The sequence below is a fragment of the Bemisia tabaci genome, chromosome 4, assembly GCF_918797505.1.
Source record: "Bemisia tabaci chromosome 4, PGI_BMITA_v3".
NCBI classification, from domain to species: domain Eukaryota; kingdom Metazoa; phylum Arthropoda; class Insecta; order Hemiptera; family Aleyrodidae; genus Bemisia; species Bemisia tabaci.
The window spans coordinates 35,255,657-35,276,711 of record NC_092796.1 but is presented as its reverse complement, the minus strand read 5'-3'; the positions used below and the strand labels follow the sequence as shown (position 1 = coordinate 35,276,711).

The 21,055-nt window shown below is 38.0% G+C and overlaps 2 protein-coding genes across 2 annotated transcripts in view; both read left to right on the top strand.

The window, feature by feature from the left end:
- The first annotated feature begins 711 nt into the window (after window positions 1-711).
- Window positions 712-10,255, top strand: LOC109033789 (juvenile hormone esterase). The gene is made up of 10 exons (XM_019046601.2): window positions 712-1,457; window positions 2,135-2,323; window positions 2,924-3,061; window positions 4,043-4,190; window positions 5,643-6,194; window positions 6,676-6,860; window positions 7,322-7,490; window positions 8,042-8,177; window positions 8,852-9,052; window positions 9,850-10,255. The coding sequence occupies exons 1-9, from the start codon at window positions 1,413-1,415 to the stop codon at window positions 9,003-9,005; spliced, it is 1,716 nt and encodes a 571-aa protein (XP_018902146.2). The 5' UTR covers window positions 712-1,412; the 3' UTR covers window positions 9,006-9,052; window positions 9,850-10,255.
- A 760-nt stretch (window positions 10,256-11,015) lies between these two features.
- Window positions 11,016-21,055, top strand: part of LOC109033630 (sodium/calcium exchanger Calx) — a 55,166-nt gene continuing 45,126 nt past the window's right edge. The window contains exon 1 of the mRNA XM_019046368.2: window positions 11,016-11,312. The gene's annotated coding sequence lies outside the window, so the exon portion shown is untranslated. The remainder of the gene's footprint in view (window positions 11,313-21,055) is intronic.

The following is a 21,055-nucleotide window of genomic DNA, read 5'->3' as shown; positions in this document are numbered from 1 at the left end:
CAAAATTATAGAATTTCATTGTGTTTCATTTTACAAAATGCGCAGTTATTTGGCTATCACTACTCTCTTATTATTTCCATCGTTCTTAATTGCTAACTGCAACACGTGTAATTACTATACGAATGATCGCAAGAAATCATAATGATGTCGGAGGGGAGGAAAAATTACATACACATGCTTGCCAATTTGTGAAAATCTTTCCCTTATCCCAGGCAAATTGAAGGTAAACAAGTGAATGGCGATATTCTCACTTTTCTATGTTGCGTTAAAGTCTCTAGGAGTCCACAGCTTACATCCCCCAATAGGTGGATAGTTGGCTAATGGTGGTATGTAAATAAGCAATATGCATTCAGGAAGAGGTTCTTTCGAATTTTTGAGGATTAAGTACATACAAGCATTTAATATTCCTGAAAATCTTCAACCCTGCATTCTTGTTTTTTTTGCACAATTTCTTAAAGATTTTGCGCGAGCCGCACGACAACAATATACTGATTTTGCGAAAGTAAGAGATTTTCAATTCGAGTAATTTTACAGTTTTTTATTGTCAAAAATGGGAAATTATTTGCAACGTTGCGTGTTATCAGAATATGGATATTTTAAGTTGTTTGGCAATCCTTAGCAGCGGCATGGTTGCGTTGTTTCTCTTGCGTCATTCATTAATTACAACCTGACAACACTGGACGATAGTTTTTTGTTGCTGCTTGTGTTTGTACATTCCGCACTTCGAAATTCGAATTTCAATTTTGTAATTGTGTCGTGACTGTGGGAGATCGTGAATTTCAATTCCTCCTCTATGTTCTATCCAAAATCCCTCACAAAATTTTAATTTGTCGAAACTATCTCTGTCTATTACTTTCTCGAATTTTATTCCTGTCTTGTCTAGCTTGTCTAGAATGTAACCTCTGCAGCTCCTTAGCCGGCGGATGTTATGATGAATTCTCACGTGGTTTCCAGTGACAATTTTGCTGATCATCCTTCATGAATATTATGTTCCATTCAATCATTTATTAAACTAAAGGCCAATTCAGGCTTCATCCCGGTTCGCAGAATCATTCAATATCTACAACCAAGGAGATCTAAGTGCAGTGTGCCCTGAATACATAATTTAACTACTTATTATCACCTTTCTTTTTACATTTTAGGAGCCTCTCACTCAGTCATTCGTCATAGTCGTCAATTGAATGCCTATTCATCACAGGAAAATTGTGCTTCATGTTCTGCATCACACACCGTAAGAAGAAAAATCAAGAATCAAGAAAGAAGCACAGGTTCAACATAAGAAAGGCGCAATGCCCAGTGAACTTCTATATTCGCCCTCCACGATTCTAAATCCTGTTGTCTGAAGATATTGGGCTTTTTTCTAGATTGTTGTAAAGTTTTGCCTTGCTTCTCAACTCCAATCAAAATTTAGAATGTGCTCCATCTTCCATTCTTGTTCTACAAAATTTTTATTTACAGTAAGTACTTTAAAATGCTAAATGAGGTTATTTTCACTAGATTTGTTACTAAATGTCTTGGCAGGTTTGTAGCGGGCGTCAGATAATCTACTGGCTTCATTTTGGTATAGATCAAAAGCATGAGTCAAGATATCGAGTCGTAGGATTCCTGCTAGATATCAGACAAAAAGTTCGGTAGTAATGCCCATCACATTTCATATTGCATGGTTCTCCATTTCGATGGTAAGTTGGCAATCACATAACTCGGTTTGCGATGTTGCAGACTGCCTGTCATACTTTATTTTTTAAATGGAAAGAACTCAACGGCAATTCTTTAAAACTGCTGTGATTTTTATTCTCTATGCAAAGAAAATTCTGCCAAAACTTCTGGGCTTGATATAAATTTGTTCTCCTTTATAGAAATAACATAGAGGTAGAGATTTTTTTCAGACACCGCAAACAGGATATGTGATTGCGAACTTACCCTGTGGGTTTGCTGCACCGTTTAAAAATAGAGTCAAAAATCAGTGAGTACAAATACACTTTGCCAAATATTATAATTAACATTGCAATGTTCATAGCCCTATCTATAATGATGAAAACAGTGTTTTCAAGTCTTACAGTAATCACAAATCTAGAAATATATATAATTTTGAATTGTATTTGTTTGTTTACTAATCTATTGCTCTGCCCAACAGGGTACTCTAAAACAGCGAGTTCTCAGTGTTGTCTCTATCTCTCTTCAAAGCAAATCAGATTATCCTGAAGTAGTCACAGACTATGGGAAGCTCCGAGGTGCAATCTCAACGTCAAGAAATGGAAGAAAATTTCTGAGTTTTTCTGGAATTCCATATGCCGAGGCACCTGTTGGCTCTCTAAGATTTAAGGTGAGATGAAACGATCATATGTTAGAATTCAGCACCAATTTTGCAGGTAAGTAACTGAAGACTTCAATAAAAGAGAAAATTCAAATGAAAGGTTGCAGAAAATACCCAATGTCCTGAAGTGTGGCTTGACAGAGGCTGAACAAGGAATGCAAGGATTTTGCTGTTTTAGGATCTAGACAAATTTTTGTGGAAAATTTGTGAGAAGTATATAAAATTTTTGCCTGACAAATCACTGCAAGTGGCCCGTGTTAATGAACTTTCAATGTCTATAGAAAGTATAAATAGGTAATAAGCGCAGGAAAGTCAGCAATAATACCTGCTTAAAGTATGTATTATAAAGTTTGAATTTGCATCAGTAAGTTCCTCAGTTAGGTAACAGTTCCAGAAAAAGGGAAGAGATTTTCAGACCTCTGCATTCATCACTGAAGTTTATCATACAAGTAATTGGTGTATCAACGTTCCTAAATAAAACCTTCTCATTATTTCTTTATTACTTAATCAACTCCTCTCATTTTCTTCCTGGACATGTTGTTTTCATTTCATGCCAGTTTCTTTAAAAGTTTTTATTTCCCTCAGATGTCCTTTTTCTGTTATATTTAGCCACCTGTTCCTTGCAAAGGCTGGGAAGGGACAAGAGATGCTACAAAGGAAGGAAACGTTGCTGTCCAAGCTGGTCTAGCGTCCAAGAAAATTTTTGGAGATGAAGATTGTCTTTTTGCAAACATTTATACCCCAGAGGTAATTTTTTTTTTCATTTAAAAGTTCTCAGGGCTCCTGAAATATGAATGGATTATTTCACTCTAAAACCCTCTGAAGTAAGTCAAATGACTGGAACATAAATCACAAGGAAAGTTTCCATGTTTAAAACCTGATTTGTTTACCATTGCAATGTGACAAATTTAACATGAAATCTTGAAATGGATTTTAAACATTTTGCCTAAAACTTTCAAAGTATGCGGGCCAGTCTTTAAATGGCAGTCAGCCACCAACATAAGCCCTACTTGCCAAGTATTGAAATTTCGTCCCTCTTGATGAAATGTCACAAAACTAAGCAAAAGTGAAATTACAATACTAGTCAGTTGAAGCATTTTCTTGTTGCGCCTTTGCTAGACCTTTTTTTTCTCTTTGATGGAATCCATTGTGGAAAGTGGAACAAGGGTATGCTCTACCCCAATTAAAGCACTTGAACTGGCAAAGCGCTCAGTAGCATTGATTTGGTCCCAGTCTTGGCAGGAACCTTGAAACAAAGTTTCTGCTGAGACTTAAACGGAACTATTCCAACTGACGACTTTTCAATTTTGGGTGATCAGTAGCGAATGAACAAACCTACCCTCATTTTCCTTATCCTAGAGTCCTCTCATCAAGCCCTGAAAAAAGTGCCACTAAATCAAGATATTTAAACTGGAGAAATACTACCAACCATTGATGCCCTTTAATTCTATCTTGGTCTGCTCCTGTCATGTAGATAAAGACAAAGTTTCAAAATGGGTCTACTGCTGTAGGTCTTCATGTCACTTTATTGCCGGCTTTATTAAATTTTCTTTCAAATTCAACCCTATAATATTGATTAGATCTTTTGATAGATTTGACACTTTCAACCTACCAAGACACCTCCAGAAAATTCGAGAACCCCAAAGTTTGCCTCATCCAACTAAATCTCACCACAGATTCTGCAGTCTTTGTGTTTTCCTTCTATAATTATTTTCTTTTCTGCAATAGGGTGATGGGGCACTGAAACCTGTCCTCGTTTGGATTCACGAAGGTGCATTCGTAGTTGGATCAGGCAGTGCTTTACTTTATGGCGCTCATTTTTTCATGGACTATGACATAGTCTTAGTAACATTCAACTATCGACTTGGTGTTTTAGGCAAGTCTCTAATTTTAGTAAAAGTTAAGTAATTAGAAGAGCTTTTCCCTTTCAAGGGAGGTTAAGATTAATTTCTAATGTTGATAGTTCTATTTGTAGGCAATTATAGATATCAAAAAATTAAATTCAATATTACAATAATATTTGCATACTCACACTCAACAATATTGTTGCTCTAAAGCGCAATGATTTTTTATCTTTCTGAAATGGAAGAATACAAGTCGTATGTGATGATATCATTCCTGCCAACCACAGTGAGCACAGTAATACAGTGGCTCAATTTAGTAAAATAGCTGTGATTCACAAAATCATGTGTCAATGCTCAAAACTTGCAGATCAGACTTATAGATAGATATGAACAATGCTAAGTCCCACGCACAGCCATTGTTAACGGAGACATGGCATTTTGAAAGAGATGGTGTGTTCTCTCATCCACTGCAATAATGCATACCATTTTCTCTTCTTTCTTGAATTCATCACTGAGTGATGAACTGAGCAATGATAGAAAACACTCATCAAAGTAAAAGTAGAAGAAACCGTGGAAAGCACTTTTGTTGTACACAATGTTACTCATTGGTTTTTCTAGGTAACATTACTACTGTTGATATTGAATGTAGAAACATGGTGTTTGAACAGATTCTATTATTTTTGCTTCGTAAATAATAATCCTGATCATCAAAACACGAACCTGTATGCATCGCCATCGCGCAACTAATATCTTATTATTTTAAACCTTATGTAATGGCAACTGTTACTGTGGTGAACTCTCTTCGTAGTTTTTCCGAGAGAGAGATTGAAAAAAATACATTTTGTCCATGAAAACATTGATTTGAAACAATGTACTCTTTACTGGTGAATCAAAATTTATTGATAGTGTTGTTCTTGTTCAGAAAAGGTCGTGGTACATCTGTAGGAACTGTCATGATGAAAATAAGTAGGGTTGTCAGAGTTTTAGTTCTTACCTATGTACTTCCAGGCCTCTTTTCTAACACATATACATCTTGAAAATATCTATAGGAACTGTCATGATGAAAATAAGTAGGGTTGTTCAAGTTTTGGTTCTTACCGATATTTTCTTCCGGGCTTCTTTTCCAACACATTTTCATCTTGAAAATAACCAAAAATTCTAGTAAATTCAGCTGTTAAATCTGATTGCTCAGCACTCAATACCACCATTTTATCTTCTTGCAGGGTCAAAATTTCTGAGCATTTTCTATCTAGAAAATATTATAAAGAAATGCTCTAATGTGAAAATTGTTATTTGATCTATCTCAAGAGTTTAGCCCAGAACTGCAAAATTGACTGTTTTTCCCAGAAATTATTTCACAAAATGCCCTCAGAAGATTTGACTGCATTAAGTACCCGTTTCTTCTAATCCATAGATTATACTTACTACATTCATCATTAGTTTCGTCCAACCTTCATCATTAATATTTTCCCTTTTCTTTGCAGGGTTTTTGAATTTAGATTTAGAAGATGCTGCGGGGAACATGGGGATGAAAGATCAAGTCCTGCTTTTGAAATGGGTCCAGAAAGAGATTAAAAACTTCGGTGGAGACCCAAATAATGTCACACTTGGTGGAAGTAGCGCTGGTGGTGCGTGCGTCCATCATCACATGATATCTCCCATGTCCAGAGGCCTATTTCACAAGGCAATTGCTCAAAGTGGAACACTTCCTGGCGAGTGGGCGTTTATGAAACATCATCAGAAGATTGGCCTTGATCTTGGGAAGCACCTAAGCTTTGATGCTAAAAACAAAGAAGAATTGCTTGGGCACCTAATGACGGTACCTGCTAAACAGCTTATTGAAGTCCAAGACTTTAGTGTCTCTCAAGAGAAACACTTCAAAGGAAATGATTTTGCCTTTTTACCCAGTATAGAGACGGTAGGAAGTGATAGGTTTGTCTCCTCTGATCCTCATGAATTGATTGTCAGCAAGAACCCCATGGACATACCTTTTCTGACAGGTGTCAACTTGAACGATGGATTTCTCATCCTACAAAGTTAGTATTTTTTTCATTAAATTTGTATGATTACAGTAAACCCTATCTGTATTGCCAGTCATAGCACCCCTCCTCTACCCTAGCGGTTTGCAGAAAAAGCTTGTCAAAGCCTGTGAAATGTTTTTGTAAGTGGAAAAGGACAGCAATAGACAGAAAATTTCAGGTGTAAGGAGAGAATTCAAGAGATGTTTATTTATTTTCAACTGCTTTTGTATCGGATATTACATTTTTATACTGAGTCTTCATAATAGTCTTGCATTTTCAAAGGTGGTACATGACCGCCAGATACAGAAAATTACTCTGGCAAAAAAAGTTTAGGAAGTGCTGCTCTACCTCATACAATTTCCTTTCATATGTTCTCTGCTTTGATACCAATCCAGTTCCTAGTTTTTATTTCATACTAAGCTTTGCAAAGAATCATGATTGAAGAATCTCTCTGTATAGTCTACTTAATCCATCAATGTTCTTGTGCTTGTTTCAGCCATCAAAGAACGGCCGCATATGATCAAAACATTAAATACCGATTTGAGATTTTTGTTTGAAGACCTAGTATTCCCTCCATCTTTGACATCCGAAGAAATTACCAAGCTGGCAAGTAGGATTAGAAGACACTATTTCGGAGAGGAAACTATCGAATACCCAAAAAATTTTCATGAGCTGGTAGATGTAAGTTTTTTCTGGATTTTGTAAAGTGTATTTTTCAAAGTATGCAACCCCCTCCCCACCCCCCAAAAAAACAGAAAACAAATTGTAAGCATCGATCTTACTTAGGAACTCCTTTGAAAGTACATATTGCTGAGTGTTTTTTACACCAATACTGCACCTAATAAAAAAGGTCTCATCAAATTTGGTATATCCATGTACTGTTTTTGCTTCAATCTGAATAATCATTTGAGCGCTTTTGATGTTCCCAGCATAGCAGAATGCTCCCTCTTGACGTTTCATCACTATGGCTATATTGCTCCATGTTGCATCCAAAATTTTTTAGTAGCGCAGAATTTTTCTATTTATCTCATTTTTTTGTACGTATAACTGACTTTTCTTTCTAATTAGTCTCAAAAAAATTTGCAGTTCCTATACCCCCAAAGAAAAATGTCTTAACTTCTTTTTCTTCATATTTTTTGCAGCTTTACGGGACACTCATAGTACAATTTCCTGCTATTCTTACGCTTTATCATCTCAAGAACAAACCACGAAAGAGCCCAATTTTTTTCTACAAATTCTCCGTGGACACACCTTTTGGATGGTACACACAACTGCTCATCAAAAGGGGACTCTTAGAACCGGGAAAAAGAGGTAATTTTCTTTCACAGTTTTTCAGTGTAATGACTCTAAAACTACCGAAGCAAGTATCTCGCTTTGCTGTGTTGTAGACTTCCTGTCATACATTATTGTTCAAGTGAAAAACTACTCCACATCAGTTATTGAAAACTTCTGTGATTTTTCTGCTCTGTTTGAAGGGAACTGTGAAAACTGCAAGGAATGATATTAATGTGTTTTTATTCAAAAAAAATAAAATGGGAGCAGAGCTTTTTAAACACCACAAATGAGATACGAGGTCTGGTAGTTTCATCGTTGACATGTGTCTTTGATTCAGATATATTTTTTATTTTTATTTTTCATAATAAAAACTATGATCCATTTTTTCCAAATGGTTAACTCTCAAGTCGGAATGTGGCGTAACATATTATTGACTCAGAGAAAATAAGAGTATGTTGGACCTCGACTCAAAAATGTTCAGTGTACTTTATTTACTTTAATTATGTATGGAAGGACTTCGTTAGGGTTTTTTTTTACAACATTTATGTCTGGAAACTTGTTAATCTCTTGTTATGTTTTCTCCTCAGGAGCCGCTCATTGTGACGAGCTTGGGTATTTGTTCAGTTGTGCCATGAATGCTGAAAAACCTCTAGAAAGTGGATCTCTGGCAGATATGACAATTTCAAGGATGACAAAAATGTGGACAAATTTTGCTGTAACTGGGTAAGTGTTCTAGGATTTTGTTGTGTCTGAATTTCCTAAAATGTGATGATCTGGGTTGGAATATTTTAAGTATTAAACACTTTTTTGTATCATAGAATTCAAAGGAATGACTGTTCAAACGATTTTTTGTCACAGAGAAATTTTCTTATAACGATTGGCACTGCGCGCAACATAGGAAGTTTAAAGACCAAACAATTCCTGTGTTTTAGAAAAATTTCAAGTTAAATCTGATGTCATAGAAAGAAAGCTCTGTAATTATAGTGAGGTTTTATTGTCTCCTATATCACTTTCCTTATTATCAAGCTTTGAGTCATTCATTTGGACTGCATTTTGCAATTTGGAACTATTAATTTTGGTTCTTCTGGAAAAACACTTATGTGCATAGGGAAACTAATGGCACATACGTTGTTTTTGAACCGGGGTAGAATTTATAGTTCCAAATTGCAAAATGTAGTCCATTTAATCCACTGAATATTCTGGAAGCAGTCATGTGAGCTTCTTGAGAGGATGATTTTGAAAGATTGAAGCAAATCAATCTGAACTGGGTAATGGAGGAGTCATGAATTTTAGTCTGCTGTTTCCATGTTTTTTGCAATATTTTTCTCCTCTAGATTTCTAGTCGCAAAGTACAAACAGCACAAGTAAACTTCTCATATTACTTACTGTTATTTCAGAGATCCCAGTGCAGACATCAAATGGAAGCCCACGTTTTCCACGGAGTATGAAAAACCCATGGGGTTGAAGATTGGAGAAGAATTAGTCTTTGAACCTATCAAGGAATTTGACCTCCTTTCGACTTTCAAAGAATTAGTCCGACTTCCAAAGTAATGTGCAAAAAAGGATCTCTCAACTTTTCAACAGTGCAGCCATAGGAGGTTTGTGAAACTCTGTTTTAATACTCTCATTGTTTCTCTGTTTTAGTTCGTTAGATTGAAGTAATGTTCTTGAATGTTTGTTTGACTGTTTTCTTGAAACGTTCTGTCGAAGTTGTTCCTCTCTCATGCCACCTGGAAAAATACTGTTATATGTTAGTTTGTGGTCTAAAGTGCTTGCATGGTTTATGTTTTTTCATGTTGCTATCTTTCTCACTGTTCATGTAAGACCTCTCGCAAGACTTCCGCTTTGAGCATGTTTATCAAAACTTCTGTGCCTCCCTCCTCATTTGAGGAAAAAAAATAGTAAAAAAGTTAAAGTCGTAGAAAAATTAGCATCCGGTGATTTTGATAGTTTCTTGCTCAGGGAAAATGATGGGTGCATTTAGATACCTGAAAAATGATTTTCAAAGAAGAAATAATCAACGGTGTAAGTTGGCAATCACATAACTTGTTTTCGATGTCTGAAAATCTCTGCCTCTAGTCATTTTTCTAAAGGAGAACAAATTGACATCATTCCTTCAAGTTTTTGCAGAATTTTCTTTGCACAAAGAAGAAAAATCAAGGCAGTTTTAAAGAATTGCCATCGAGTGGTTTTCCGTTTAAAAAATAAAGTATAACAGGAAGTCTGTGACGTTGCAGACCGAGTTATGTGATTGCCGACTTAGACCATCGTAATGCTTCTTATAGTTTGGATTCCAAGGAAGTTTTGTCATAAAATGACATGAGCGAACTCAAACCTGAGAAAATTATTTCACAAGTCAAAATGGGTAATCAATGCAACTGTTGATGGTTGGTAGGTTACTGGTTGGGAATTAGCAAGCAAAGAAGATGAAGGGACACAATAAAATCATCAACTTCGAGGACCAGAAAATTGGGCCTGGATTTTGTCATGAAAAAATTGTGAAGATCACTGCGGGCTCCATATTAATTAGACCAGAAACTTTTACTTTTTTAATGATACTGATAAGTGAGGTTTTTGGCCCAATATCTTTCAAGTTACAAGGAAATGAAACAACAAGTTTTATCTGTTTTGTGTGTGTTATTCAGTGTGTTTTCCTAGTTAACTTGTGTGATAAATTCATAGATAATTAGGTGTTTCTCTCTTGTATTTATGTTTTGTTTTGTTTTCTGTTTTTATTCAGTATTTGTTAAATATATAATTGTATTTTTTCTTCAGTTCTTTCCTCACTGTTTTAGCTTAGTTCTTCTTAATACCTTCTTAATATAATGACAGTCATGTCATAATGCCCTATAATCGGCTTATTAAGAAGCCTCAATTTTGAAGTTCAAGCTGATTTTTCTACTTCTTTTTTCCTTGATCACCTGATTGGAAAATTTGCTCTTGGTTGCAATCACTTGGAGGTAGAATGACGTCATTCTACCCTCGAAGGGGGAGTTTTCCTACCAACAGTTGGAAAATGGGACCACCCTTTGAGGAACTCGACTTTTCCCGGGACATTAAAGGATTGGCTGGAAATTTTGAAAAAGAATATTAATAATTTTCCTGTAAATTCGGTTTTTATCGAAGGAAATTAGGCAACATATGATGGCTCATATGGCGCTCTTGCTTAGCACGACAGCATACCCCTTCAGCTCACGTGATTACAACATTACGCACGCTTACTACGCGTACGCAAAACCCCTCCTTTGATCGTCCGCGATGTTTCATTCATAAATCGCGAGTAAGAGGAGGGCTGAAGTATGACTCACCGATGACAAGCCCCTCCCCTCCTCCGCGTATCCAACCACCCGGGCGAGGGGGCCACGAAGCCAGCAGAGCTACCGTCATAGCGAAGAGAGCAATTTGTGCATGCTGGGATGAACCTCGAAGCACATAAAAGAATGTGCTTATTATGGCTCATACAGAAATGTACGTACTGCTCTCTTCTCCATCACGGCAGAGAGGGGGAGACAAGTCTACCAGAACCGCCCCACCACGAGCCACGAACCCAGAAAGGAATCCCGTCCACGCTTCGCACCGCGAGCACGCCGACAGTGCATTGTTTACGTCGCCTCGACTCGGGAATGAGCTAATCGCGTCGGATTTTCGCTTTTTTCCACGCCGGTCTTTTGTCGCCTCTCGGTGTGCCGTTAAAATTCGTGATTGGCTTTGCGATCGGCGCGTGTTTTATCAGAATACCCCGCGGTTCGTTCCGTGTATTGTCTCCGAACATGTTGCGAGTGTCTGTGTAGTTGACTGCATTCGAGTTTGTGACGAACATCCCAGGACCAGGATTTTCTCGATCGCTAGCTGAGCTTTGTGAGTACGAATTACAGTTCGAAGGTTTGGTCTTGCTTATCCGCGGATATTGGAAGTGGGAGGAGCGCGGATAGTGGAAACCGCGGATGATCCGTGGAAATTGTCGTTTTTCACGAACCGAGGGCTATGATTAAAAATTTTAGTGTTATGGCTGCGTCTTGTCGATCCGCGGTTATTGGGAGGAGGGAAGCGCGGGTAGCGAAAACCGTGGATACTGCGTCTTGTTGATCCGCGGTTATTGGAAGGAGGGAAGCGCGGGTAGCGAAAACTGTGGATAATTCGATTTTAAACAACGAGAGGAAGACTGTATTCAGCTTTGTAATTAAACATTTTAGAATGAAGGCTAGGTCTCGTTTATCCGCGGTGACTTGAATTGGGAGAGGCGCGGAGTGCGAAAATAGCGGATAAGTCGATCAGAAAAAGAAGGAAAACGAACATGAGACTAGTGTCATTTTTCAACAATAAAGCGCTATGAATCAAAATTTTAGCACAAAGACCGCGTCTCGCCGATCCGCGGTAATTGGGAGGAGGGAAGCACGGATAGCGAAAACCGTGGATAATTCGATTGATACAATGAAGAGGAAAATTATGAAATTGTATTATTTTTCACTAACTAAGCTTTGTAATTAAAAATTTTAGAATGAAGGCTAGGTCTCGTTTAGCCGCGGTGACTGGAGTTGGGAGAGGCGCATATAGCGAAAACCGCGGATAAGTCGATCGGAAAAAGAAGGAAAAGAAGTATGAAATGAATATCACTTTGCAACAACCAGGCGCTGTGAATCAAAATTGTAGCACGAAGTCTGCGTCTCGTTAATCCGCGGTTATTGGAAGTGGTTGTGGTGGCCCGCGCGGTTAGCGAAAACCGCGGATAATTTGATTTAAGACAGAAAAGATAAAAAATATGAATTTTTCTATAACTTACAGTTAGCTTCGAGATTAAAAATTTTTAGTTCGAAGGTTGGGTCTGGGTTATCCGCGATAGTTATAAATGGAAGAGGCGCGAATAAGAAAGAATTTTGAAGAAAAAAAGTCCCTCTGAGTAGGTAGCAAATATATGTCTTAGCACACCTGCATCTTGCACTTAGTGCTTATTATGAGCACAAACTGCATCTTGCACTTTATGTTTATTATGAGCACAAACTGCATCTTGCACTGTGTGCTTACTATGAGCACAAAGTGCAAGATGCAGTTTGTGCTCATAATAAGCACACAGTGCAAGATGCAGCTTGTGCTCATAATAAGCACACAGTGCAAGATGTAGTTTGTGCTCATAACAAGCACAAAGTGCAAGATGCAGTTTGTGCTCATAACAAGCACAAAGTGCAAGATGCAGTTTGTGCTCATAATAAGCACACAGTGCAAGATGCAGTTTGTGGTCATAATAAGCACAAAGTGCAAGATGCAGTTTGTGCTCATAATAAGCACAAAGTGCAAGATGCAATTTGTGCTCATAATAAGCACACAGTGCAAGATGCAGCTTGTGCTCATAATAAGCACAAAGTGCAAGATGCAGTTTGTGCTCATAATAAGCACACAGTGCAAGATGCAGCTTGTGCTCATAATAAGCACACAGTGCAAGATGTAGTTTGTGCTCATAACAAGCACAAAGTGCAAGATGCAGTTTGTGCTCATAACAAGCACAAAGTGCAAGATGCAGTTTGTGCTCATAATAAGCACACAGTGCAAGATGCAGTTTGTGGTCATAATAAGCACAAAGTGCAAGATGCAGTTTGTGCTCATAATAAGCACAAAGTGCAAGATGCAATTTGTGCTCATAATAAGCACACAGTGCAAGATGCAGGTGTGCTAAGACATATATTTGCTACCTACTCCTCTGGACTGTCTCGGCTATTGGAGACTTCACTGTAGTGTACGTATCATAAACAAACTTTTCCGGGGGGAGACTGGTGATAAGAGGTAAGAAAGAGGTGTCAGCTAATCGAGTGCATACACGTTTAAATAGAATAGGTACTTTACTGCCGGCTTTATTCGCATGGAAGGACGTAGCGTGTTTAAGACCGTTTTAAGTGTCTTACACTGTCATAACATCAGCTTCTTGGACCGATAAACTAAGTACCCACTCCAAAATATCATGCTTTCGCCGCATTCTTTTTGGTCGAAAAAGTTGAACTTCAATCTTTTCTAAGTAGGATTCAAAGCCTATGGGACCGAATTGTTTATTGTAAATCCCAGTTCCAAATCGATTTTTCTCAGGACCATAAATCCATAGATCCATAAATACATCCATAGATCCATAAATTTCCACCTATTGTCAGGAAAGGTATGCTTGTTAAAAGGTTTGAATCGATGACAGGGGAGGGGAGCACTTAAAACTCGTCCCGTAGTGTTGCCATCCCGCGACGTTTCTCCCGCAAACGGCCACAGTCAAATAATTTGATGATTTTTTCAAACCGATGATGATACCGTATTAGCAACAATGCTTGCTGCCTGTAGAATTTCTTTCGCAACTTATTCGCGCTTTGTCTGGGGGTTTGGAGGTGGACAGTCTGTATTGGCGGTTACCCACTGATCCAGACCTGATGACTGCTCTGCCGTCCTAAGGAAGAACGCCGTATGAACATTCGAGAGTTGCCAAATTTCCCATAATAAAACATGTATTTTTAACAACATTCATGCATATTTTCCCTCGAAATTTTCAGATACTTTATATTAAATTGCGTACAAAATTGTCTGAAAATTTCGGAAAATAATTTTCAGAATTTTCCCAGTAAATTCGGTTTTTATCAGAGGAAACTTGGCAACGTCTGAATGCTCATACGGCGTTTCTCCTTAGCACGGCAGTGTTGTTCTTAAGGAAAAACACCGCGCAAGCATTCGGATGTTGCCAAATTTCTTCTTTGAAAATATTCATTTGTGAGGAAAGTTATGAATACCTACTTTTCTTTGAAATTTTCAGCCTTTTTAGATCGAATTTCGAACGAAATCCTCTGAAAAATCTGAGAAGAAATAATCCCAAATTTTCCTGAAAACTCGTGATTTGTTGAAGACAAATCGGCAACACCTGATGGATCATACGGCGTTCTAACTTAGCATGGCAGATGAATCATCAATTCATAAGAGATCGTGCGCGGTGTTTCTTTTTCTGTTTATTTCCAACCCACGCGATCGTTCAACAAGAGCCTGCACCTACTTTTTAACATTGAGGATGTTACGCGATCTCTATGGTGCAAATAATTCTTTGATCGCTCACCAACAATGTCTATTTCAATTATCGGAAATGTAATCGGACGTTGCCTTGTCAGTGACGTTTTCTGATTAAGACTTAAGAGAAGGCAGAGTTAACATGAGAAGGTATGAAGGAAACGCATATCGCCATTTCGCCTTCAATTTTCGTGGTAGGCCATAGAGCATCGCCCGTGCAGCAATAGTTATGTCTTTGCGAGATTAGGCGTAAATTACACGAAACTCCACTTGACTATTTTGACACTAGCTTTATGTTTGTATCCGTGTCTCTAAGATGAATGAAAGGTAGTGGAAAATATACAAATAATCGTCTCTTCTTTAAGAGCCTGTCAAGAAAAGGTCTTTTTGCGTCCATTCTTGGGGGAACTCTAGAATTTAGCTCACATGTGGACTAAACGAAATCTCATTATGATGAGGTAATGCTCCAGTGTAAGTTTTAGATTGAATTCAAAGCCCGTTTTGGCGTAATACAGCCTTGCAAAGTTTACATTTTTTACTTTTGAAAAATACTAATGTTTTGAAGTTTCTCGGTTGAAAAAGCAACTTTAGTTGACCCCTTTTTATTTTTTAAAGCGCTGGATTTTCAGTTAATGTTACTGTGCTTCAGAAAATAAAACAAGATCTACTGAAGGTGTTTTTTAGCGGCTCTGGTGCTTGCACTAGAGCTGCTATTCCGGACGGTCCCAGCTGGGGAGTATCAATGCAGCATGTTTACATTGTAGAGACCGCGCGCGTTGGTTGATGGGAATCGGCGCCATTTTCGGCTATGTTCCTTGTCATGACTTTATTTTATTGCATACTGTTTTATTGTTAGTCAGTTGCTATGTTGTGTATTGTATTTTTGGAATCATGGTGATACAGTCAACAATTCAAAACTTGTTTGTGCTTTTATCTCGTGATGGAAAAAATGTACTTTACGTTCAAAATTTGAAAATTTGAATTTTAAAGTTTTCGCGGTTTAAGGAAGCTTTAACCACTGGGTTGGAGCTTCCTAGTCATTTACTCGATATCAGCTGATAGCAAACAAAGGTTACCAGGGAAACCGTAAACGTCTAACAACTATCGTGGTCATTGGGGCGATTATTGAAATGATATCGACTTTATGTCGCCGCTTACGACAGGACATAGCCCTATCTTAACTGTGTAATATATCGCAATTCGATATTGTTTTGATTTTTAAAAGGAGCAATTCATTCATACAGTTCCGATTAGTTTTGGCGAACGGGCCCTTAGCCTGCTTAGTACGTATAATCCCAAAACGCAGGAAAATAGATTGTAGGAAAATATTTGCATCGGAAAATCGTAACAATTTTCCCCTAGATGTCTTCCATTCCGGGTACATATTTATTGAAAACGGCGAATTTTTCAACAGTCCTATTTTATCTACAACATCTAAGTGGCCCTTCATAATCATTTAATTTTGGCCCCTGGCCAGAAAAAGTTCGGAAATTGCAGTGATTTTGCCGAAAATGCTGAAGTAAGTAAATTTGGGCAATTTTTTTTCCTTCTTCAAACTCTGTGGAGAAGCACTTCTCCAGTACATCTATTTTTTTACTTATCTCTCGCAAGGTACATTTACAGAAGGTGTGTTCCAGTATTAACAGTTCAGATTCGTTGTTTTTTTATTATAACGCTTATTTCGGAAAGCAATTATTACAATGTTCAATTCTACTGACTTTCAACACTCGATTATACTCCCGGCAAATTCTGCAGCAGCGTTTCAAATGTTGACTCTAATGCTTCCAACAGCCATCCGATGTCTAAGAGTTTATTCCTAGATTTAGGGATTTTCCGGAATTTCCAGGGATTTAGGGATTTTTCAGGAAATCTAGGGATTTTTTTTTGATGAGGTAAAGTTACCAAAAATCAACTTTTTAACCTCAATTCTAGCTTCGACAATCGAAAACATTTTTTCATCTATATTTTGTAGGCCTTTTTGGCAACACTATTTTCCCCGCAAATAAGCCGGAAATTAAAACGATTGCGTCCTTCGATGTACTTGACATTCAACTGCATTCAACCTGTTAATAATAAGAAATCAACTAATATTCTTTCATTTTATTGGTCTGGATTAGCACTGCTTTCAGAGAGCGCCAAAATTCAAACGAGCCAATCAGATTTAAATATTGCAAATCGCTACATCGAATGACATCATGATTCTTCATAAAAAATGGCGCTTTTTGCAAAATCTAGGGATTTTTTAAAGTATATTTGAGCAAATCTGGGGATTTAGGGATTTTTAAACGAAATCTAGGCATTTTTTTTCTTCCCCGCTAGGGATTTAATATCGGAAGACTGGCTTCCAGTATCGTAGCGTTGATCGTCGCTGATGTCGAAATGGAACCTAATGCCGGACTTACTGTAACACCTCCATTCCTCAATTCCGGTGAGGAATACGTCTCTACCCTTAACTCAATATAAATATACAAATTGATAAGTGAGTGCTTTAGTCTCCTGAAAACAGAATTGCGAAACTTAAAATTGGAGAAAAATGATGAGTAAATGAAAAAATGGAACCAATTGATGGGATATGTCGCATGCCATTCTGACACAAAATATGGCGTCTATCGAATCACCTTAACTAAATAAAATAACCAAATTTTCAACTCTCAAACTATCAACTATCAACTATCAAATTTCAAACTATCAAAATTTTCAACAATGACAAAAATGATTGTAATATACCTATAATGTAATGAAAAATACACGCTCTAATCATTTAATTTGTATTACCTTTATGTTATGTACCTACATGTTATACTATTTTTATAATAAATTTTGCCAACATGCTTTTCAATTCAGTCTACAACATTTCATTCCGACGTGGCAATAATGATTTATATGCCCCTAAACATTAAAATGAATTACAATAGTAATGCCGCATTATAATGTCGTATTATACATCGCAACGATTCATGTCCTACTGATTATTGATTATTGTAAGATGAATTCTGTTTTCTCTGATTGTATGTTTCATACGTGCGAAGCAAGTACGGGTCACTAGAAACGTGGTTCGTACGGGTGGCTGATGAAATTGATCTTCGAATACCTTTTGATGAGCTAGGGAAATGGAACCATCTGCATCTCATGGACAATAAATAGTTGCCGTAATTAAGGTCATCCCGTGATTAAGGTGCCGTGATTTAAGTCATAAATTCTTCATCTAATTCTTGATTCATCTCCAAAATGTCTGCTAAAGCTTTCATGCGCTTCTCCTTGTATGCATGAATGAGCAAATTGGGTATCGAACAAGCGGACACTTTTTGAAAATTTAGATGATTCTGGACAATATCGTACAGAAGTCCACGAGCTGCAGATAGAACCATTACCTCTAGCTCATCAAAAGTTATTCGAAGATCATTCAACAACCTCTTTGACAAGTTGCAAAAACTTTTCGTTAACAATAGTGTCACACGGTACTAGGAATATTTACTATTTAACGAACCTTATATTTCCCTGACTCAGTCCTAAATTATAGAAGTATGCGTTACTTTTCCAGCAATCCAAAAAAAACAATTATACAAAAACCAATACCTACACTTTCAGATATAAAAATGCAAATTTTTTGCAGCCTCGCTAAACGACTTATCAACCAGAGATTTTTTAGGAAGCGGACCTCCAAAGAGCTTTCAAAATTAAAAGTATACAACAAGTGATAATGCCATGTATTCGCCATATCAAAGCCCAATACACATTTATACACCGGCTACGTAAATCTGCTAAGTTACAAAACATGAATCGACAGTTGTCGGATTGTACATCAATGACAAAATGTGTCTAGGCCTCATTCTTGACTACAACTACTGCCCCAGAGCCGCTCTCCGACGCCAATGCGTTGGAGCTTCCTGCTTGTTTTTCTAAACCGATGTACTTCATAATATTAGCATTTTTCCATGGTAAAAAATGTAAACTTTGCAGCGCTGTATTGCCAAAACGAGTTTTTTAGTCGATCCAAAAACTTTCTCTGGAGTATTATTCAATCACAAGGTTTGCTTCGGATCACATGAGAATGAAATCCCTAAACAGATCCTGTTCAAAAATGGGAATTTTTTTTAAAGGCTCTTCTCCTTCCGTACGCTAAGCTCCTGTTTTCATATTCGGTCACAAAAAATTGACAATTTTCGCTGGTGCTGGATATTTTGCCCCTTATCTAGTAGAATAAGAACGTTATGCACACGTCTCGCGTGAATTATTCTGAGAGATTTTGTTTTACTCCAACTCAGCTTCCTCTAATTTTTCAGAAGTCCGCGAGCTAATTTTTGAAACTGATAGACAAAGCCTTAGACAAAGAAGACATAAGGAGCACGGAGCTATCTCTTTGGTTAATTTGAGTGATTCTTATAGACTGAGGAGAAAATGATGGACTAGCCAAAGGGTCTCTCTTGAGTTTCCGTCAGTTAGTCTATTACCTACCTCCTTTGTCCATCACAACCACCCGCTTCCACCAATAGGAGCCCTCCATATCCTTTTTGTCTTTTTTGTCTTTAGCCTCGTCTACCAATTTCAACAATCAGCCCATGTAACTTGGAATATCCAGGCACCCTGAAGATTTAGAAGAGGAGTGGAAACTTTCAAGTATTTCAGACGAGATTGACTCAAAAATCTACGACTACATTTTTCGCTGCATCTCAGCTCTCTATGCGCATTCACACACAGTATCTCTGAAGCATCGTTAAAGAATGTGGGTTTTGCTCTTTAGGGCACTCCTCCTGCCACGAGAGTGCGTTTTTATGTGAATTTTACGAAAAATGTCGGGTCATTAGCACCGAAACTTCCTATCTCCACCTTTTAAGCTCGTCCAATTTGACAACGATATGAGCTGAGGAATTTGATTCATGCGGCCCACGCATAACTCGTAACTCACAGCTGCACGGTCATATCGTGTCGCCTATAGTCAAAAGTGCGCCCGCCTGGTGAGATGGGTGCATTGGCCGCCCAATGACCCCCCCCCCCCCCCCTCCTCCCCTTAATAATTCTCCTTGCCTTCGGGGAGCAACGGAATTTGGAGTTTCTTTAAGGAGATGTTCCCGCGCGGTCTTTTGGCGTTTTGATTTTTATCATCACTCCGATTCTGGAATCAAAGCTTCGATCCTTTTAAACGGCGCTTTATTTCTCTGGAAATCATCCATATCTGTCGTTTTTCTCACTAGGTTTGGAAAGGTTTTTCGGTACAGATGGGCTGAGTTTATCAGAAACGCAATAAGTTGCATTTTTGAAGAAAGTTAGCTGAGAGTAGTTATGAAATCAACCAGTCTTAAATTTTCCCCTGTCAATTTTAAGTCGAGAAAAATTATTTTGAACGAAAAATAGTCTTCGAAACGAAATCTTCAACACGTTGTCAACCATCTACCTAGTGGATAGGTCAACAATTGAATGGTTTAATCCTGAAAGTAAAATCTTCCGCCATTGCCAAGATATTAGCAGAGGGTCTTTTTGTCTCTGTATATCAATGACTTAATTTTGAGTTTGCGTAGACCAAAGTCCCTCTTTCAACGAGCGGTCATATATTTTTTTTCTTTGGTGAAACCAATTCATACTATCGATTTTCATCCAACAGCGAGTCCTTGCCACGGCCAAACGACTGATAGTGCAATTTGATGACGAATTACCCGGTAAATCGAGTTCATTTTGTCTCCGTCGCTCTTTTTTCCACCGCCCTGCAGTGTCTGTAAGCCAGTCACGCGACGTAAAATTAACACTTTCCACCAACGCAACCCCGTCGGAACCACCCCTCTCCATCTTGTAATTCAACTTTAATGTTTTTGGTTGCCGGAAATGAAAAACATCCATCTTGAGGAAACAGCTCCGGTCCGGCGCACAGTGGACCGAATCAGTCAGCTCGGTCGGACACATGAACTTTTTGACTAAATTTTTTAATGTTTAATTCGTCTTATTTTAAATTTTGAGGGGTGCCTCTAGAAGAAAATTTCACGAGGGAACCAGTAGAACCCTTTTAAAATCTCAAACTTTTGATTTAACGGAGTTATGATCTTTTAAAGTTACCGAATTTTGTCCGACCTCCCCCATTGACTCGATCCTTTGTGCGGCGGGTCGAAACTACACCCTGAGTCTGGCGTCGCGCCGCTCCTACCCACACGCGCCGGGGCTGTTAACTAATCGTTCCGTCTGACGTAAGACAAAGTGAAAAAAAAATTAAAAGGAAGGAAGATAGGCAAGAAGAAGAGCCAGAAAAACAATACGGTTCATCGGCTCCGGTCGACCATCGTTGTCTAGTCGAGATTGATCCATTGATCCATTGTTTGGCGTAGATTAATCGTTTTGATCGTGAGTTTCGTGTCACCTCGAAAAGTCCTTGAAGATCCTAATTTTTTTTCTTCCAATTTTCAGGTTTTTGAATATCTTTGACAGATGCGGATCCAGCAATTTGGCAACACCGAATTTCCTCCATTTAAACCTATGCTATGTAATCGATTATTGTCGGAGCACCTGGCCCCTCCAAAAATCGATAAATTTCCATACGTTTAAATGGAGAAAAGTTAATGTTGCCGATTTGAGTGGATCCGCCAATGATCTTTGAT

Bases quoted from the DNA above. Each gene is read 5' to 3' on its own strand.
- LOC109033789 (XM_019046601.2), top strand. From the start codon at position 1,413: ATGTGCTCCATCTTCCATTCTTGTTCTACAAAATTTTTATTTACA. The intron at 2,324-2,923 runs GTGAGATGAAAC...TGTTATATTTAG, and splicing joins TTGGCTCTCTAAGATTTAAG to CCACCTGTTCCTTGCAAAGG. The intron at 3,062-4,042 runs GTAATTTTTTTT...TTTCTGCAATAG, and splicing joins CAAACATTTATACCCCAGAG to GGTGATGGGGCACTGAAACC.